At 35.8% G+C, this 18,988-nt stretch overlaps 1 protein-coding gene across 4 annotated transcripts in view; it reads right to left on the reverse strand.

Moving 5' to 3' along the window:
* The window catches only part of LOC127832037 (voltage-gated potassium channel subunit beta-2-like), a 66,779-nt gene extending 49,314 nt beyond the window's left edge, over nt 1-17,465 (reverse strand). For 2 of the 4 annotated variants that reach the window (XM_052357178.1, XM_052357177.1), the window contains exons 1-6: nt 17,312-17,465; nt 12,327-12,392; nt 6,889-6,932; nt 5,595-5,632; nt 4,473-4,552; nt 735-782 (exon numbers count right to left, since the gene is read on the reverse strand). In XM_052357178.1, the coding sequence (XP_052213138.1) occupies nt 735-782; nt 4,473-4,552; nt 5,595-5,632; nt 6,889-6,932; nt 12,327-12,349 (233 nt within the window). In that variant the 5' untranslated portion in view covers nt 12,350-12,392; nt 17,312-17,465. The remainder of the gene's footprint in view (nt 1-734; nt 783-4,472; nt 4,553-5,594; nt 5,633-6,888; nt 6,933-12,326; nt 12,393-17,311) is intronic. The other 2 variants (XM_052357180.1, XM_052357179.1) reach the window with 1 other exon arrangement.
* Between the last annotated feature and the right edge of the window lie 1,523 nt (nt 17,466-18,988).

Consider the following 18,988-nt stretch of genomic DNA (forward strand, 5'->3'; position numbering starts at 1 on the left):
AAAATGTGCTGTCTGGAATGTTCACACACTTTTCTGTAACAATGGCTAGTAGCCTATTTTTTTATACCATGTGACCAAACTTTTCTTTAATTTGTCCTTGTTTACTTGCTTTTGACTCCCCAATAGAACGTTTTAAACTTTGCCCAGATATTATTGGACCGAATGTTCTCAGAAAAACTTCATGATGATTGGGCAATAATTTAGGCCCTTTCAGTGACCAAAAGCTTTTGCATTAATTTGACCTAGTGACCCAGTTTTGACCCAACCGGACCTAGTTTTGACACGACTGAAATATCATTGCACCAAGCTTTATAAATATTGGGCGATAAATGTGGCCTAAAGTGTAAACAAGCTTTTTCTTTAATCTGACCTACTGATCTTGCTTTTTACCCCAAGATTATTAACATGGGACGATAAATGTGGTCTAAAGCATGTTCAGAAGAATAATGTTTACAACACAAGGCCCTTCAAGGACAAAAGGCTATCACAAAAGTTATTCATGAGCATGTTTTTTTCAATTGCTTCAAAAAGAATGTAGCTAAACAAATTACAAATATTAAGCATGATTTGTTTCATAATAAAAAGGTGAAAATTGTAAATAAATGTAAATTGTGAGTTTCATTGAGAAGCAAAGTTGAAACGTATATAGATTCAATAGCAACAGAAGAATGGTTTGTGTTATGTGCTGAACAATTAAAATTGTTTCCCATGACGGAAAAGAAACATTTTCTCACCCTTTAGACCAAGTAACATCCCCTTTACAATCCACTATATCTATGTCTCTGAAAGAATCATGACATGTGATGTTACAACAAAGGCATGTTCCGTATTTGATCACGTTTAGCACGCAGTTTTTTAACTTGAGTTTCAAATTAAACAAGAGTGCCAAACTGTCACAAGATACGCCCGTTTTAAGGCTTTGGACAACTTGATAACTTTACCATGACCCATATTTGAACTTGACCTACATATCATCTAGACAGAACTTCTGACCAAAGTTGGTGAAGATCTGATGAAAACTACTCAATTAGAGAGCGGACACCATGCTAAATGCTTGAAATGCACTAAGTGACCTCGTAACCTAGTTTTTATCCTGGCATGACCCATATTTGAACTTGACTTACATGTAGATATTGTCTAGACACAACTTCTGACCAAAGTTGGTGAAGATCTGATGAAAACTACTTCAATTAGAGAGCAGACACCATGCTAAATGCTTGAAATGCACTAAGTGACCTTGTGACCTAGCTTTTAACTTGGCATGACCCATATTTGAACTTGACCTACATGTAGATATTGTCTAGACACAACTTCTGACCAAATTTGGTGAAGATCCGATGAAAACTACTTCAATTAGAGAGCGGACACCATGCTAAATGCTTGAAATGGTTTTAGTGACCCTGTGACCTAGTTTTTGACCCGGTATGACCTATATTCGAACTTGACCTAGATATTGTTTAGATACAACTTCTGACCAAGTTTGGTGAAGATCGGATGAAAACTATGTCAATTAGAGAGTGGACACCATGCTAAATGCTTGAAATTGCACTAAGTGACCCTGTGACCTAGTTTTTTGCCCCGGCATTACTCATATTCGAACTTGACCTAGATATTGTCTAGATACAACTTCAGAACAAGTTTGATGAAGAGCGGATAAAAACTATTTGAATTAGAGAGCAGAAACTGCTGTGGACGCCGCCTGCCCCCTCGTCTGCCGCCAAGGTGAAACTATAAAGCGTCTGTTTTTTTAAAACAGGCGTATAAAAAGCATTATACATTGATAAAATCCTGGCTGCTAACTTGATAAAGAATTCATAACCTAACCTAATCATTAGAAATTAAAATTAAAGCAGTCATTTTTTATTCAAGAATTCTACACTCTATTATCGAGCTAAAAGCCAGTAACAGTAGTGATGAACAGGGTGACAACAGTTTTTTGACAAAAATCTAAATGTTTGAATAAATCATTCAAAAATGTCTTTGTTTGTGCACTTTTACATTGACAGCTTACGTTGGACTGGCCACATAACGGATGGCTGGTAAAGGTAGGTGTGATTGAGGTATTTTTTGCAGACAACGTTTATGAACAGGGACTTATTGGTGTTTTCCAATTTGGTCCAGAGTTTTGGCACCTTCATTGTACATCACATTCACGCCAGTGTAGTACAACAAACAATAACCCCACTTGTACAAAATAAAAGATGAACAGTTTTACATCAATGCTGACCAATCTCAACTACTGTAGCCCTGTAGACGCCGCATTAAACACCTGTTTTTCATTATCAAAAAAGTTTCCACTTAAACAAAAATGGACTTGGATTTTTTTTAACATAAGTATTGATCTTAGAGTGAGTTTTCTCCCATGCGCTACAAAGTTTTATTCAGAATTCAGCCTTTTAAATGAAAATGCACTATGATTTTTTAAACCAAAATGAACAAGAAAGCTGTTTCCCATGCGCTTACAAGTATTTATTCAGCATTCAAATTTTAAGGACCAGGCTTTCCCTGAAGAATAATAACCATGATGTCCATGAAGTTTTATTTTCCCATGATATTAATTAGTACACAAAATAAATGAGAACTGTTAATTTGTGGCTTGAAAATTACAAAATTGTCAAACAAAAATGTAGTGATATGCAGTCCAGGCACTTATCAATAATGCTTCCTCTGTTGACTACAACAGTAATCTTTTCAATGACCCCTATTATTTAATTGCGCAAAAGTAAAATGGCGGCCATTTTTGGTCTGATTTTCTAGTTTTCTTGGCTTGAAATAATTTTTTTCTTAATTTTGGCATGAAAAAAAAAATGGGGTGCGCACTATACATGGGGCACGCTTAAGACTGGAGAATTCTGTAAGGTAAATAACCCCACATTATGATTTCTGGGAGTTATAAACTTATTCAAGTAAAACAAAATTTAAGCCAGAGATGCACAAGTTTGAACAGACAAGCACATGTCAAACACTTCTTATACTACAACAAAATGCATATCAAATACAAGACATTACATATTTGAAGATATGTGGACAAATGCTAATGTTAAGACACAACAACTCAAAAAAAACAAAAAGACCAGATGGCCCTGAGTGTCAAATCTTACATGAAGCTAAAGGTACATCAATTAAGACTTGATCTCGTGACCTAGTTGTATACCCTTATTGACCCAGATTTAAATATGTACAGGAAATTGTCCAGGAAAACATTCTGGCAAGTTTCATTACGATAAAACCATTCATGTGACCCCGAATGTGGTTACAAAGATTTTCCCTGGTGACCTAGTTTTTTTAATGAATTTGACCCACATTTGAACTCAGCCTAGACATTGTTAACATTCGGCCCTAAAGTAGAAACAAGCTTCAAAAAAAACTTTGTTTTAAAGATTCGATTTGGTGACCTTGATTTGGACATATATTGACCAGATTTGAACAAAGCCTAGAAATGGTACATTACCACATAAATTTGGCTCCAATTACGCAATGCTTATCTTTATCTGATGACCTAGTTTTTTTACACACACGACTAAGACTCAAATTCTACCTTGATATTGTTGAAATAAACATTCCAACCAATTTCAGAAAGATTGAGCTAAAAATGTGGCCTCAATAGTGTAAACAGATGACCAAGTAGGATGCACATCAAATGACGCCAGACAAAGAGTTATCAAAATAGCTCACCCTGAAGACCTTGTAAAGCATGTGTTGAGGACAATTTTAACCCATTTATGCCTAGTGGACTCTCCCATCCTTCTAAGTTGGATCAATTTATTTCCAAAATTAGGGATGTCTGGTACATTTATTTCTATGTTAAGAACAATTCTTACAGAAATTCTTTTAAGCAAACAGCGTAGACCCAGATGAGACGCCGCATCATGCGGCGTCTCATCTGGGTTTACGCTGTTTGCAATGTCCTTTTTTCAGGACGCTAGGCATGAATGGGTTAAACAAAAAAAGAAAACTTTAGATCAAAACTACCTCGAATTATTAAATTATCATTTTTTTAAATAAATACATACTCTTACAAATAATGAATAGTCACACACAAAAAGTTCCTCAATCAAGTATGTATATTTTTCTTGACCATAAGTCAAATACTTGTGAACAATACAAACAGTAATCACTATTACCACAGACATCACTCAAACAATATTTAAACACTGCAACTACATCACAAGTGAATAACAAGAGTCAGGTTCTGTGAAAACTAGGCATAATGCATGTGCGTCAAAAGTCATCCGCGGTTAGCCTGTTAAGTCTGCACAAGGTAATCAGAGACTACACTTTCCAATCATTTGTATTTTTCGTTCAAACGAGGTCTCTTTTAAACGAAAATCGAGTCAAAGCGGAAAGTGTTGTCCCTCTGAAAAGCCTGTGCAATCTGCAGGGGTAAATATGGGAAATACTTAACGCACATGAGTTAAGCCCTGTTTTCACAGAAAGAGGCCCATGGACTTAATGGTTACTGTTTTCCTTACTTTCCTGCTGCATAGACTTCTGCTGTATCGAAAAAGTTGATTCCACTTTCGTATGCCAATGTAAGAATTTCTTCTGCCGTCTGAAAATAAGTACATTTCATGCACTCATTTCACAGTAAAACTATCATGAAACCAGACAATTTTGAGACCCTAATGTTAACAGATGTTTCATCAGCAATAAACAAAGTTTCCACTTTAAATCACTAGTAAGGCAAAAACAAAAAAACAAAATATATTCAAAATGTTGAAATACCAGTTTGTATCAAAAAGATTTGTTCTATGTTTGAGATGATATTGTAAGCTGAATCATTAAAACGTACCCACATTTATCATGTCAATAAGGTAAATTATGTCAAGTCCATGGAGCAGAGGCAAAATATTCTCATAAATAGTTCTTTATATCACAGGTGGTTAGCCTGTGGCTATGATATTAATTAGTGAAAACATCATTTTGAATGATAAATTATCATAGTATAACGAAAAATTAATTTTTCTGAAAAAAAAAATTCACTATCAAATATATGTATAACAAGGTATCCAACTCTAAATCACCCGAAAACGGGGTGCATTGTTTTGAACAGCCATTACTTCATCAATTTTGCAGCGATTTTCATGAACATGGTCTTATTCAACGCACATGCTAAGCTTGTGACTTCTAGAGTGTTCACAAGGTTTCTCTATTGCCATATGAGGAATATTGCACCGCCCCCTGGCAGCCATGTTTTTTAATGGACCGGAACCATTTTTGAACTCAACCAACATATTATTGAGACAAACTTTTTGACAAAGTTACATGAAGATTGGGCATCAAATGTGACTTCTACAGTGTTCACAAGGTTTTTCTTTTTTTTGACCTAGTGACCTACTTTTTGACCCAGCATGACCCAGTTTCGAACTCAGTCAAGGTATCAATAGGACACATGTTCTAACCAAGTTTCATGAAGAGCGGACAATAAATGTGGCCTCTAGAGTGTTCACAAGGCAAATGTTGACGGCGCACGGTGTGCTCAGGTGAGCTTAAAAGACAGTGAAATACATGTCTAATAATGGTTTTCTTAGCTTACTTTTCTTGCAAATTATTTATACTATGCAAGCACATTATCATAAATATTCACATCTCACCTCATCACTGGTCTGTGCCCCAAATGTTACCCATGTACCTGTAACAAGCAAAGTCTTTATGTTACCCATGTACCTGTAACAAGCAACGTCTTTGTTATCCATGTACCTGTAACAAGCAAAGTCTTTATGTTACCCATGTACCTGTAACAAGCAAAGTCTTTATGTTACACATGTACCTGTAACAAGCAAGGTCTTTATGTTACCCATGTACCTGTAACAAGCAAAGTCTTTATGTTACCCATGTACCTGTTACAAGCAAAGTCTTTATATTACCCATGTACCTGTTACAAGCAAAGTCTTAATGTTACCAATGTACCTGTTACAAGCAAAGTCTTTATGTTACCAATGTACCTGTAACAAGCAAAGTCTTTATGCTACCTATGTACCTGTAGCAAGCAAAGTATTATGTTACCCATGTACCTGCAACAAGCAAGATTTTATGTCATCAATATACCTGTAACAAGCAAAGTCTTATGTTACCTATTTACCTGTAACAAGCAAAGTCTTTATGTTACCCATGTACATGTAACAAGCAAAGTCTTATGTTACCCATGAACCTGTACAAGCAAGTCTTTATGTTATCAATGTACCTGTAACAAGCTAAGTCTTTGTTACCCATGTACCTGTAACAAGCAAATTTATATGTTACCAATGTACCTGTCAGAAGCAAAGTCTTACCAATGTACCTGTCACAAGCAAAGTCTTTATGTTAACAATGTACATGTAACAAGCAAAGTCTTTATGTTGCCCATGTACTTGTCACAAGCAAAGTCTTTATATTACCCATGTACCTGTCACAAGCAAAGTCTTTATGTTACCCATGTACCTGTGATAAGCAATGTCTTGATGATACACGTCACACGTGTACCTGTAACAAGCCAAGTCTCTTACCAAACTAAAAGCAAGTAAATTTAAAAACTTTTTTTTCAGTTGATGAAACAAAAATTATTAGTAACTGACCAATTTAACGGAGGCAACCTGATGTCTGTGATTTCTTAGATCTTTCTTATCTTTCGGTGCAGTATTACCAATAAATTTCATTAAATTTGTAAAAAATAAAAAAGAATACATTACTTGCAAATATTAAATGGCAAATGAAAGACTTTGCTCCAAAATCCATACTAACAAGCATAAGATCATTTCATTCCTTGGACTACTTAAATAATATAAAACAATGTCACCACACTGACCCATTCCACTGTGACCATTTACTTACGCACCTTATACATGTACTTTTATTCACCCTAGATCTTTCCCTATGCTAGCCATATACATTCACAACTGTGTTACTTACCTAGTCCTACCATTGACACTCGGAGCCCTGACTTGCCCAGATTTCTGGAAACATAGTAAAATAAAGTTAGATAAAATAAAACATGCATGCCCCCCATATGGGCTGTCCAGTGATTCATTTTGAAATCTACATCAATGAGTCCCTGGGACTCACATATTTTGAAACAATAGGTCCAAACTGAAAACAATGGGTACCAGATTGTGTCTTTGTAAATTCGTTACAAATAATCTACTTAACATGATACACCTTAGCCAGGGACTCTTTTATGCAATTTTACAGCTAAAAACAGAAATAGGTTTATAGCAAGTAAAATCTTTATTTGTTTTACTTTAAATAACAAATAGTGAAACATATGACATCTTAAACAGAGAACTTTTGACATCTTTAACAATTTGGACTGACTAGTATTTTAACAAATTGGATGACTAGTGTTTATAATTTTTTGGTCAAAATAAGCCCTTTCAAACAGTTTGACAAAAGACAATGTCTGCTTTGGTCAAAAGGTTTACACCTTCAATAAATATTTAGTGTAACAACACTCATACTGTATTTAAGATGTATAGCCTTCTCGTCTTGTTTTTTTCTCCAAACAGGGAGAGCTTTTTCCATAAATTCATTCCGGGCCTAAATTACACAACTTCACTCATTACATTCCGAATGTAGTAATGTTACTTCCGTTCTACTTTTCAAAACAGTGTTTACATGTGTTTCGCTTATCTCCACGAATCAAACTCTGTATCATGTACAACTTTGACGATGTTGAAAATCGGAGTTTTTAAACAATGCGTCCCGAGTATGCACATGTCTGATAATGATGCGTCCCCAGAAAAAAACGTGCGTCTGACACGCGGGACGCACAGCAAAATGAATCACTGGCTGTCAGATGTAGTGGCAGCCATTGTGTGAATACGTTTTTGTCACTGTGACCTTGACCTTTGATCTAGTTACCTGAAAATCAATAGGGGTCATCTGCGAGTCATGATCAATGTACCTATGAAGTTTCATGATCCTAGGCATAAGCTTTCTTGAGTTATCATCCGGAAACCATTTTAATGTGTCAAGTCACCGTGACCTTGACCTTTGACCTAGTGACCTGAAAGTCAATAGGGGTCATCTGTGAGTCATGATCAATGTACCTAAGAAGTTTCATGATCCTAGGCATAAGCGTTCTTGAGTTATCATCCAGCCATTTTACTATTTGGGGTCACCATGACCTTGACCTTTGACCTAGTGACCTGAAAATCAATAGGGGTCATCTGCGTGTCATGATCAATGAACCTACGAAGTTTCATGATCCTAGGCATAAGTGTTCTTGAGTTATCATCCGGAAACCATTTTACTATTTCCGGTCACCGTGACCTTGACCTTTGACCTAGTGACCTCAAAATCTTTAGGGGTCATCTGCGAGTCGTGATCAATGTACCTATGAAGTTTCATGATCCTAGGCCTAAGCGTTCTTGAGTTATCATCCGGAAACCATCTGGTGGACGGACGGACATACGGACGAACCGACATGTGCAAAACAATATACCCCCTCTTCTTCGAAGGGGGGCATAATCATGTACCATCAGTGAACAAAATAGAACAAGTGAATAAGCCCCGGCAGGTTTTTTGTTGGGCGAATTTTAACTGTTATTTGGCCATGTTCCCAATCACAAAAAAATCCCAACCTTAGGCTTGTTTAGGTACTATTAAGACTGTTTTGTGGCAGAAATTGTACTTGGTGTCTTCAGAGATCTTGAGAATGCTCCCAAAGTGGGGATCACACTTGTGAACCAGTGTATCCTCTACACCACTGCAAGCTACATACATGTCATGTAATATATATGTATAAATCACCCAAAAAAAAGGCGTCATAATCACTCTATTTGTTTTTCCTCCTTTAGCAAGGGCCTTATATAGGCCCCTTCCACCACAAGAAAGGCACCTTCCCATAAGAGAATTTCTTCAAAAGTTTAAAATTTTCCCAAAATGTCTAGCTTACTTTGGGAAATTTCTTCCCATATTTAAGTTGTGTTGATAATTTTTCCCCCTAAAATGGGATGTCAGGCCATTTCCCCAAACCAAGAAATAAAGCCCTGCACTTCCTTATGGTGTTTGGAAAAAGGACTTAGCTATTAAGGTTACTCTACAGATCACCAACATCCCCTTTGCCTCCCCCCCCTCCCCCCTCACTTACAACATACTGTGATACACTGAAGTCTATTACCCATACCTGAGTAATTGATTGGTAGTTATCAGTTATTCATTAGGTATCTGAAATCCTATATTGGCAGGTATGTTAGTGATTATTACAATGCTTGTAATTGTCTCCTCCCATGCAGCATGATCATACAGAATTTTTCATTACACTAACGACTCTCACATGAAAACAATATTCTTAATGATAGAGCACATGTGGCAAGCAAAACAATAATCATGGGACTAGAATAGATCATTTAACTTTCTGAAATATCCAATCAGTTGGATGGTATACACTTTTACGAAAATATAATAATTATTGTTAATGATTGAAAAAAATCTTCATGTCAGAAACATTTTAATTTATATAAGCCTAAATCCAAATGCAGTTGAGTATTATGGTCAGGGATCATATTTTTTTCGGTTTTGTCGGTCCTAGACCGTTTGGGGTCATGAAAAACCGATTGAAAATCCCAAACAGTCGGTCAGATTCTGTTTGCTAAAATGAAAATGTCATGAAATGGATTACACAGTGCACATGCTAACACTTCCTAATTACATTCTTATCTCGATTAGGTGTGATAAGGCAGACTATGACCCCAAGCAGCGAAGATTCGCGCGGTTATGTATTAGTCATGCATGAATAACCCCGTGTCAATATCAATCCATAATTTCAATGGCTTCTACCAAGCACACTAATTAATCAGTCCGTAATGTGTACTCGTTCGATATTCTGCAATAATGATGGGCGGACCTGAAAGCACGCTCTGTAACTAATCAAAACATGCCGATACGTTTTACCACCAGCGTAATAATCCGGCAATAAATGAATGAAAGTCGCGGATCTGATCGACAAAACAGCCAAAATTTATTTTTATTATTTTATTTATAAAAAAGTACACAAGAAAAATAATATGCATTGTATAAATCTTTAGTAAAAAATGTGTTAGAATCGAAATAATTCGTGTACTTTATTGTTTGTTGTTGAATAACCACGACTGGAAGTTTAGACGCATGATTTCAAATCACACAGAATGACAGATTAATAATATTGACAGCGATGAAAAGTCAGATTAAACAGCACACAAAACAACAATGAAATAGCAAATGATAGAACCAAATGAGAAAACTTGTATGGTCCGTTAAAAAAATGCCTAAGGGAATTAAATTTGTACATTTATTATACCACCTTCATGAATGGCAAAATCAATGGTTTATATTTTAACGTAATTTGTCATGATTTCGGATATACATTTTCGGACACTTTTCCCCCATTTAAATCCAGGCCGATTGCGGGAAAATATGATCCCTGATTATGGTATAATATATAATATTATTTGCTTAATAATTTCAAGATGCGGTGTACAATGTATATAGCATCCTAAACATCATTAAATGATTGAGCATTTGATGCAGTGTTGTAAAGCAATCCCTATTCAACACTGTAACACTTGTCTTCCAATATTAAAAATAAATATCAATCTTTACTTGCTTGTGACCTTAAATTACATGACATGTGTATAGTAAATATGAAATCTCTCCAATAAGATTTGAGCCACTCTCTCAAAAGACGGGCTTAATGCATGGGAGTTAACTCTTTCAGAGCTGGAACCGAATTTTGAAAGCCTTTGCAAACAGTTTGGATCCAGATGAGACGCCACAGAACGTGGCGTCTCATCAGGATCCAAACTGTTTGCTATTCTGATTGTATTCTTTGAAAAAAAATCAAAGACAATGATCATTTTAGAAATTCAGCAGACGATTTTCTTCGATTTTTTTTCAAAGAATACTATCAGAATAGCAAACAGTTTGGATCCAGATGAAATACAGGACCACTAGACAATCATACACCTAATATTACACCCCTGACCCTTGTGCTCTCAGACGAGATTTTTTCAATGAATTCCCAATGTAAGGTGACACAGCAGTAAGGCCACTTTTTACCACTGGGGAAAAAATTGAACAAACTATGCAATCTCTTGCACGACGGTTACATTACATTCACCTCTGTGATGGGCTCAGAACGGACTATTTTTATGAAAGCGTCTCATTCATGTCATGATCATTCCAAGGGTTCATCAGGGAGGTTACAGTATACTAAACAATCTCGTGCACGACGGTTTCATTACATTCACTGCATTATAGAAAACCATCTCATACCATAATATCTTATATCAGTCTTAATTCATTATTATGAAATTGGTTTGTTTTTATTTTATGTTAACAAACCTACATGCATACATACGTCGAAGCAATGCCTAACGTCACTCAATAAAAATTATGTTCAATTGTTTACATTTGTGAAGCGCGTGGAATGATTCAATCTGCTTAAATGGGCAATAAAATAGTTCCAAAGAGTTGCTTTGAAACTCGCAAGTTTTTGCACGATGTATCGTAAATTTAAAATTCCTTTTTCATTATTTTACGCCTCTGATCCAAAAAAATCCAAATCAAATATACTTTGAATGCGTTTGTTCGGTTTTGCCCAGTTTCTGGGCAATATGGCATGCTGCGCCTTTCGCAGAGGTGTATGTGAGAGCAAGGAACGACAACTCTGCGTGGAGATTGCAAACTATGTAGAGGACCATTCCAAAAATATACATTTAGCTCTGATGATCTACTAATGCAACCGACCAGAATAATCTAACAAACTTTGAAAGAGATCACACATAGATCAATGCTGTGAAGTTTCGTTAAAATCTGTCTCGGGGGTTCAGCAGCAGATTATTTTTGGATGAAAAAAATGTCATATTCACAACTGATGAACCGACATCACAGCATCCAAATAGCGTCCCATGAGTACCATGTGCTCAGGTAATCTAACAAACTTGCTTATTAATTCACAGTTGGGAAAGCTGATGTATGGGGATTAACCCACTCAACCCTAAAACTGGTAATTAAATACAAACACTACAAGTACAGACCAGAAAAATGGACCAATTATCCAGCGTTCATACTCACTAAGACATAAAACCATTCTTACAAGAATAGATTTCAATCAAGACAAAGTATTTGTGAATTGGGAAATATGCCAAGCACTTAACTAGCTAAATTTATTTTACATCTGACATCATTTGTTTGCCTTTTCTCAATAAATAACACAAAATACATCATTTTTCTTTTGATACTTGAAAGCCAAAATTGTTTTTGTTAGCACAAAACAATGATGTCTTATTGTAAAAAGTGAATGTAGTGAATGGTCATAGCAACTAAATTTTGTTAATCATCGAATCAACGTGTACAATAAATAGACTTACTTGTAATGTATCCTTGCAGACATCTCTAATCAACATGTGTTTGACTGTTCAAAAAACAACCTCCATCTGAAAAATATGAGTTTTGGTTTTGTTTTGGTTTCTTTAGAATCCTTGTTTAATTAAAATGCAATCAGAATAAATACAGGGCTTCCATATAACCTGGTTCTCCCAAGATTTAACACTTCTAAGCTTTGATTGTAGCTTAAGATAAAAATTAAAAGTCATCTGTCAAAAACAGATTATCAAAAACTATATGCTATATTATATAGATTTTATTTAATCCTATCCCATTCAAAAGCAAAGTGAAAATGGCAATATGCAAACAGCATTATTATGTTTGTGAGGAAATAGTATTACTGAACATTTACCATGCTCTAAAATATCCATTATATGCATCTTTTGACGATTTGAAAACCTGAAAATTATAAAGCGTTGCATCGCGAAACGATTGAATAATTTGGAAAGTTCTGTTGTTGTCGTTAAATTTTGTGAAACTACAAGGATTGCTTATACAGTATAGACTCTGCCAATACTGGACTCTCTGAATACCAGAACTCTCCCGATTCCGAACGGTCGGGCCAGTCCCGTATTTTATCCTTCTATTTCTTTGTTAGAAAAATGTTGAATAAACCGAACTCTCTCAAAACCGGAAACCGAACAGATATCTCCGTGAATTTGGTCATTTTCAACGTAAAATACATTAAGTACACCGGACTGTCCAAATTCTCAAGATGCCCGAGGCGTGAAAATTACAATACCTTGTCAGTACATCGCGTGCGGTGTCACACATTTTGCTCGCACAATCATCGATAATCAGATTAAACATACCATAAAGGTGTCAAGTCGTTACCGCGCTAAAGAAGTCCGATTAAATAATGTAAAACAAACTGTGAATGTCTTTAATAGACGTGTGGTAACACCAAAAAGTGATTGACTCGATCGTTTTATTAAGCTTATGATAAACAATTTAATTACAAAATAAATGCATGCCGTTGCGACGATCACTTTCTTGTGATCTTCTCGGGTAGTTTAAAATATCTTATAGCCATGTTTTTAACGCTAAAATGGTTGTTTGTTTGTTTGTCAGATAAAACTGTGAGAAAAATTACCGTTAAATATCCATCCATCTGTCTGCAAATTCATTCAATGCCTTTTCTTAGTTTCAAACGCATCTTCAGAATTAATAGTTTCAAATTTTCAAGTCTTCTCAAATCGTTATTCGTCAAAATTGTCTTTGAGGTTTAATTAATTCAGAGCTTTTTATAGCGAATTCGAACACAACTCACTCGCCTATATGACAAATGTCACGTATGTACATGTATAAAGCACCACACTCACTTTGAGATTAATCAAAACAAGTCGGTAAGGAATGTTTTTTGCTATTATTCGAATTGAAGAATGCTTTAAACATAAACCTTACATGAGTACAGTTATCACATGGTACATGTAAATGTATATGGTTTGTTTTATTCTTATATGATTTTGTACACAATGTATATTTCGGCAATATGCATACTCTTGGTAAACCGAAACTTCTGAAAACCGGACGATCAGGCCGGTCCCCAGACTGTTCTGTTTACAGAGAGTCTACTGTATAACTAAAAAATACATTCTACTATAGCATGAGCACAAATGGTAGAGTGGTCTAAGAAGAAGACTTTTTACTCCAGGATCCAGCGGTCAATGGTTTGAGCCCAGTTGAGGGTTACTTTTTTATCTTATTTTTTTTAATGTATTCTTTTTTTACTGGAGATTTTAAGGTTAAATGTTTTCATTTTTTACATCTCCTTTTTAGCCAAAACAATTATTTTTATTGTTACTCTTTATTTTCCGGCATACATGTACGGGTTTTCTTCCATAATTAATGACTCCAATTTTTCGGACAGTATATTTCACAGCGCTAATTTCTGCACTGTTTTCGTTTATCTGGAACCTTTCGATTATGGAGTTTTACCCAAATAAAGGTCATAAAACCTGGAATAGAATGCCCTGAGGGCAAGGGACCATTTCAATTGCGTCATTGGGTAGATTACCATGTATACCAGTAATAAACAATGGTTTCACCCAACAGCATTTGAAATACATGTATATCATATTCAAGAAGCAGTATGGTTGTTTTTTCATAAAGTTGTTATATACCATTTCAGGTAAGAGATTGCAAACAAGTGAAGTTGCATTTTTTTAAGCAGGGAAAGGAGAATACAACACAATGAAATTATTGCAGTTATTTATTGGTTTTATTTCAATAAAATAATTGTCAAACAAACATAACATATATGTCTCTAAATTTTCGGACACAAATTTTAAAAATTACTTTTGAGTGTCAGAAAACTGAGAGTAATTACGGTTATCCAAATTGTCTTTTCTTATCGAAATTGGAAAAACTAAGTGACAACAACCATAGGCATCTCCAAGGGGGGACGCAGGCGGGGGAGGCGGCATTTCTGGTTGTCATTTTTACGGAATTATGGCCCTTTTTTGACTTAGTAACTTTGAATATATGGTTAAATTTTGTGTTTCGATCCACTTTACTTCTAAAGTATCAAGACTATTGCTTTCAAACTTCAAATACTTTCATGCTTTCATGAGGTTACTGTACCTGGCAAGTTGAATTTTACCTTGACCTTTGAATGACCTTGACTCTCAAGGTCAAATTATTAAATATTGCTAAAATTGCCATAACTTCTTTATTTATGATTAGATTTGATTGATACTGTGACAAAACTACTCTTACCTGACATACCACAATAGACTCCACCCAAACCATCCCCCGTGCCCTGCCCCCCTTCCCCCCCCCCCCCCCCCGAATCCCCCCCCCCCTAATTTTTTATTTTATTTAAGATCATCTCACAAATGACCACCACACCCTCACACTATACCCCCCCCCCCCCCACCCCCCCCCCAAATTGTTTTTTTTGAAACGGTTAAAAAACAAAAATATTTATTTTTATTATTTTATTTTTGAAATACCGTCCAACCATCGCACCCAAGAATCCCCTCCCCCCCCACCCCCCCCACCCCCCCACCACCCCCGAAAAAAATGGGGGTTTTTTGCATTTTTTTTCACATTTTTTTCGCATTTTTGGAAGATAATGTAGTAAATGTCCACACCCCCACACTAAACACCCCTTTTTACTCCACCCCTCCCTCCTTTGTGATTGAAATTGAGAGTCCCTTCACCTTTAAAAAGAAAATAGATGAGCGGTCTGCACCCGCAAGGCGGTGCTCTTGTTTCTTCTTTTTCGTACACAACATTTCCCCCCCTTATCACAGACAATCGCTAAATGTTTTAACTCTAGGCTCTCTGTGGCCAGATTTTTCATGTAGAACTTTGCGATTCTGATGTATCCCTCTTTTTGCACATTGATTCTCTTTAGGATACTGTTGCTAAACCCACTGTTGGACAGTAAAGTGAGATTGAAATGAAATCAAAGAAAGTTTTAGCTGACTGTGAGACTGTTGAGAGTTTAGGATTATGTATTATACTCTGTGCAATTGAGTGATAGATCTATAACGAATCAGTTAAATAAAATCTCGTCTTCATCTTGGTCATTATCTTGCTGTAGGTACAAAATTGTTCATGCTCTCCCCCTCCCTGCTGTATTCCCCACTAGTGTTAGCAGTGCCCCAGATAAGCTGCGTATCTGCGTCTTTCACCCTATTAAAATGTTTAAAAACGCAAAGAAATACAATATCATGCGTATTGAAAACGCACCCGATTTGCCTTTTACGCACATTTGTCTTATTTGATGCGTACAATACAATAGCTTTGATCGAAAATACTTTGCTCATTTTCGGTATTTTTTGTGATTATTTTTGTTACGCGGCGACGCTTTTATTCAGCAAGCGCCTGGATGACGGAGCAATAAAACAGTCAAAGCTATTCAAACGCTCTGCGGACTAGATTTCATAGTTAAATAAAGCGGCTGACCAAATTATTTACGACGACATACATGCGTTTTCAATCTGACTTAATCCGTCGTTCATTGTGCATGTATTTGTTAAGTGTCTGTACTTTCAGTTTCTAATACGATGCGTAATAAAAATGTCTAAGAGAAAGACGTCAGCAATTGTTGCGCCTTAATATCAGTCGATCACTAACTTTTTCGAACCAAGAAAGCAAGAGCCAATAAGTGCCGAATCATTCGTGTTATCGATTTTTTTTAAGTTTAAACTTTATTGACAGTTTCAAGGATTAAAGATGTTATGAAACATCAGTTTATTAAAGTTAATTATATTAGTTTACAGTTTTATTGAATCAATACAATTGTGTGCAGCTTCAACAGAAGTAAAGCAGCGATGGTTTTACTGTATGCATCTTATAACTCATTTCACCCTATTCCAAGAATGAAATCACCCTATTTTTCAAAATCAGTGGGTGAAAACCCTATTTCCGAAATAATTATCTGGGGCACTGTGTTAGTGTGTTCTTCTTAATAGCATTTCTAAGAACATATTGAGTTATGAAGGATTACAATATTTGCCTGTTTTTGTCACATATCTTAAATATCAGCAAAATGATGGTGACAGTGTAAAAACATTTTCAGAAGCAAACTGCATCATATGCGAACGTTCTTTCAATGGATTTCATGCCATCTCTATAGTATACCCACGACTCAAAAAGAACTCACAACAAGCACCTACCATTCTATGGCTGTCACTCTTAAGTCAGTATTTATCATTGTTTGCCACATATTTAAATGTCTCTAAAATGGCTATCAGCCATTAAAATGGCAAAAATTATTAAATGCAAATATGGTGGCACAAGCCTTTAAGATTTATTTTCCACCTAAAAAGTAAGTGCGACCTGATTTTGCCCAGCTGGTGGTGAGTAGTTTTAAGGGAAATTGTAACCACTTTGTAACCTTCATGCCATATCCTCCAAGACGAGTTATTGCCAATGATTACAAGGCGTTCATTACTTTACATTTCGACCCGTAAATTTATTCAGCAGAAAACGGGATTAAAAAACACAGAACACATACCTGATATGTAGCATTCACAGTTTTATATATACATGCACCGAAGCAACATCATACAATTCCAATGCCTTAATTGTCAAGATGACAACACAGCAGTCATCGATTTAACAAGGAAAACTGGTTCAGTGCTAAGTTTCTTCCGCCATCTTGGATACTGCAGCTGAATTAGACGACTGACGTCACGCGCACGTGCAAAGCTTGCAATCTAGTAAATGATAAAATTCATAAAGGGATACCCACAATTTAGAATGTGTTGACAAAAACATAAACTAGTAAATTTTCACAATAATTCATAGAGTATACCATTTGAGCACTTATTGTTGTTTGAATAAGTCATTTATATGCAGGCACGTTTGTGCTATTTTTTAGTGATAATGTAGAGTCAAGGCACCTGTATACAGTAGATCTACCTTTGAACGTACTCGGTATAGCGGTATTACCACTTAATTTAGCATTCTGTATACATATGCATTTAGAACATTTTGCATATAAAACCATCTGAAAGGGTATGATCTGCATTAAAAATGACTTCATACAAACCTATCAAAAACGTGCATAATTGTAGATGCCTGCAAATGCTTTAATTTTAAAAACGTAAACTTTTTTTAAAGATTACCGGATAGTTCGCTTTTTAAACAGTTGTCATAATATTTTACCATTCCAATATCATGTTTATCAATGACAGTGATACAATTATGAATATGGCTAGTTCCTAAAACAAATTACCAATGCATAACGGGGTTACGCGGATTATGGCACATAATTCACATTCGTAGACACTCGCGGCGTCGCGGGAGTACCGAAATAAATGTTATACTGCTCAAATTTAAGATTTTATTATGCAAAAAGGCAACAACAAAATCGTATTTAAACCAGCCAAACGTTATGAAAGATCTAGCAATAAAAATGTCTTTGACGAAACTGATTGTGAACTGCATTTTTTATTGCATGCTTGGTTACGATGTGATGCGCTCGGTTGAAATCTGTTCACGAATAGACCATTACAGGTGCCACGATCTGATCCCCAGTTCAGAAACCATATATAAATGCAGGGTAGAGAGTAGTCGTCGGTTGGGTTTTGACCCAAAATGATTATCACGATCTGGTTCCCCGAATTAATACGTTCATGTTCAAGCTCTAATAATATTCAAGATAAAGATATCAACGCGCCCCATGACGATGCAATACGATTCCGTGTGCAATTTCTTTCACGATGTAATCGATCGTAGTCACGATAAGTGCTGAGACTGTACTCGATCAATAGATAAAATTATGCCGATTGACTATTTACGTCATCCATTCTTGAGGCTGCAACAGATGTTACAGAATGTTACATTTTGTTTCTTGCATAGACTGCAATCACCACCATTCGGAAATGCGAACAGATATTTTTTTCGAGCTTTGCCACGATCGATACAATACGATCTGATACGATTTTGATATAAAATCCCGATTACCAACGCAGAGCATTTGATTATCGTGGATTTTTTAACCATTGGAAACCGTTTCCACGATTTACACGATTTAAAATAATTCCCAATAAGATATGACATATTAACCACGAAAGGTTCACGATTATTAGCACGGTTTCAACTTTGGCGCCAATCGTGCTAGTGGGGCCGTTGTATTACTGAAAGGGTATTGTTCAACCTTTAAAACAAAGCTGAAATGAGAAAAACA

The sequence above is a fragment of the Dreissena polymorpha genome, chromosome 5, assembly GCF_020536995.1.
Source record: "Dreissena polymorpha isolate Duluth1 chromosome 5, UMN_Dpol_1.0, whole genome shotgun sequence".
NCBI classification, from domain to species: domain Eukaryota; kingdom Metazoa; phylum Mollusca; class Bivalvia; order Myida; family Dreissenidae; genus Dreissena; species Dreissena polymorpha.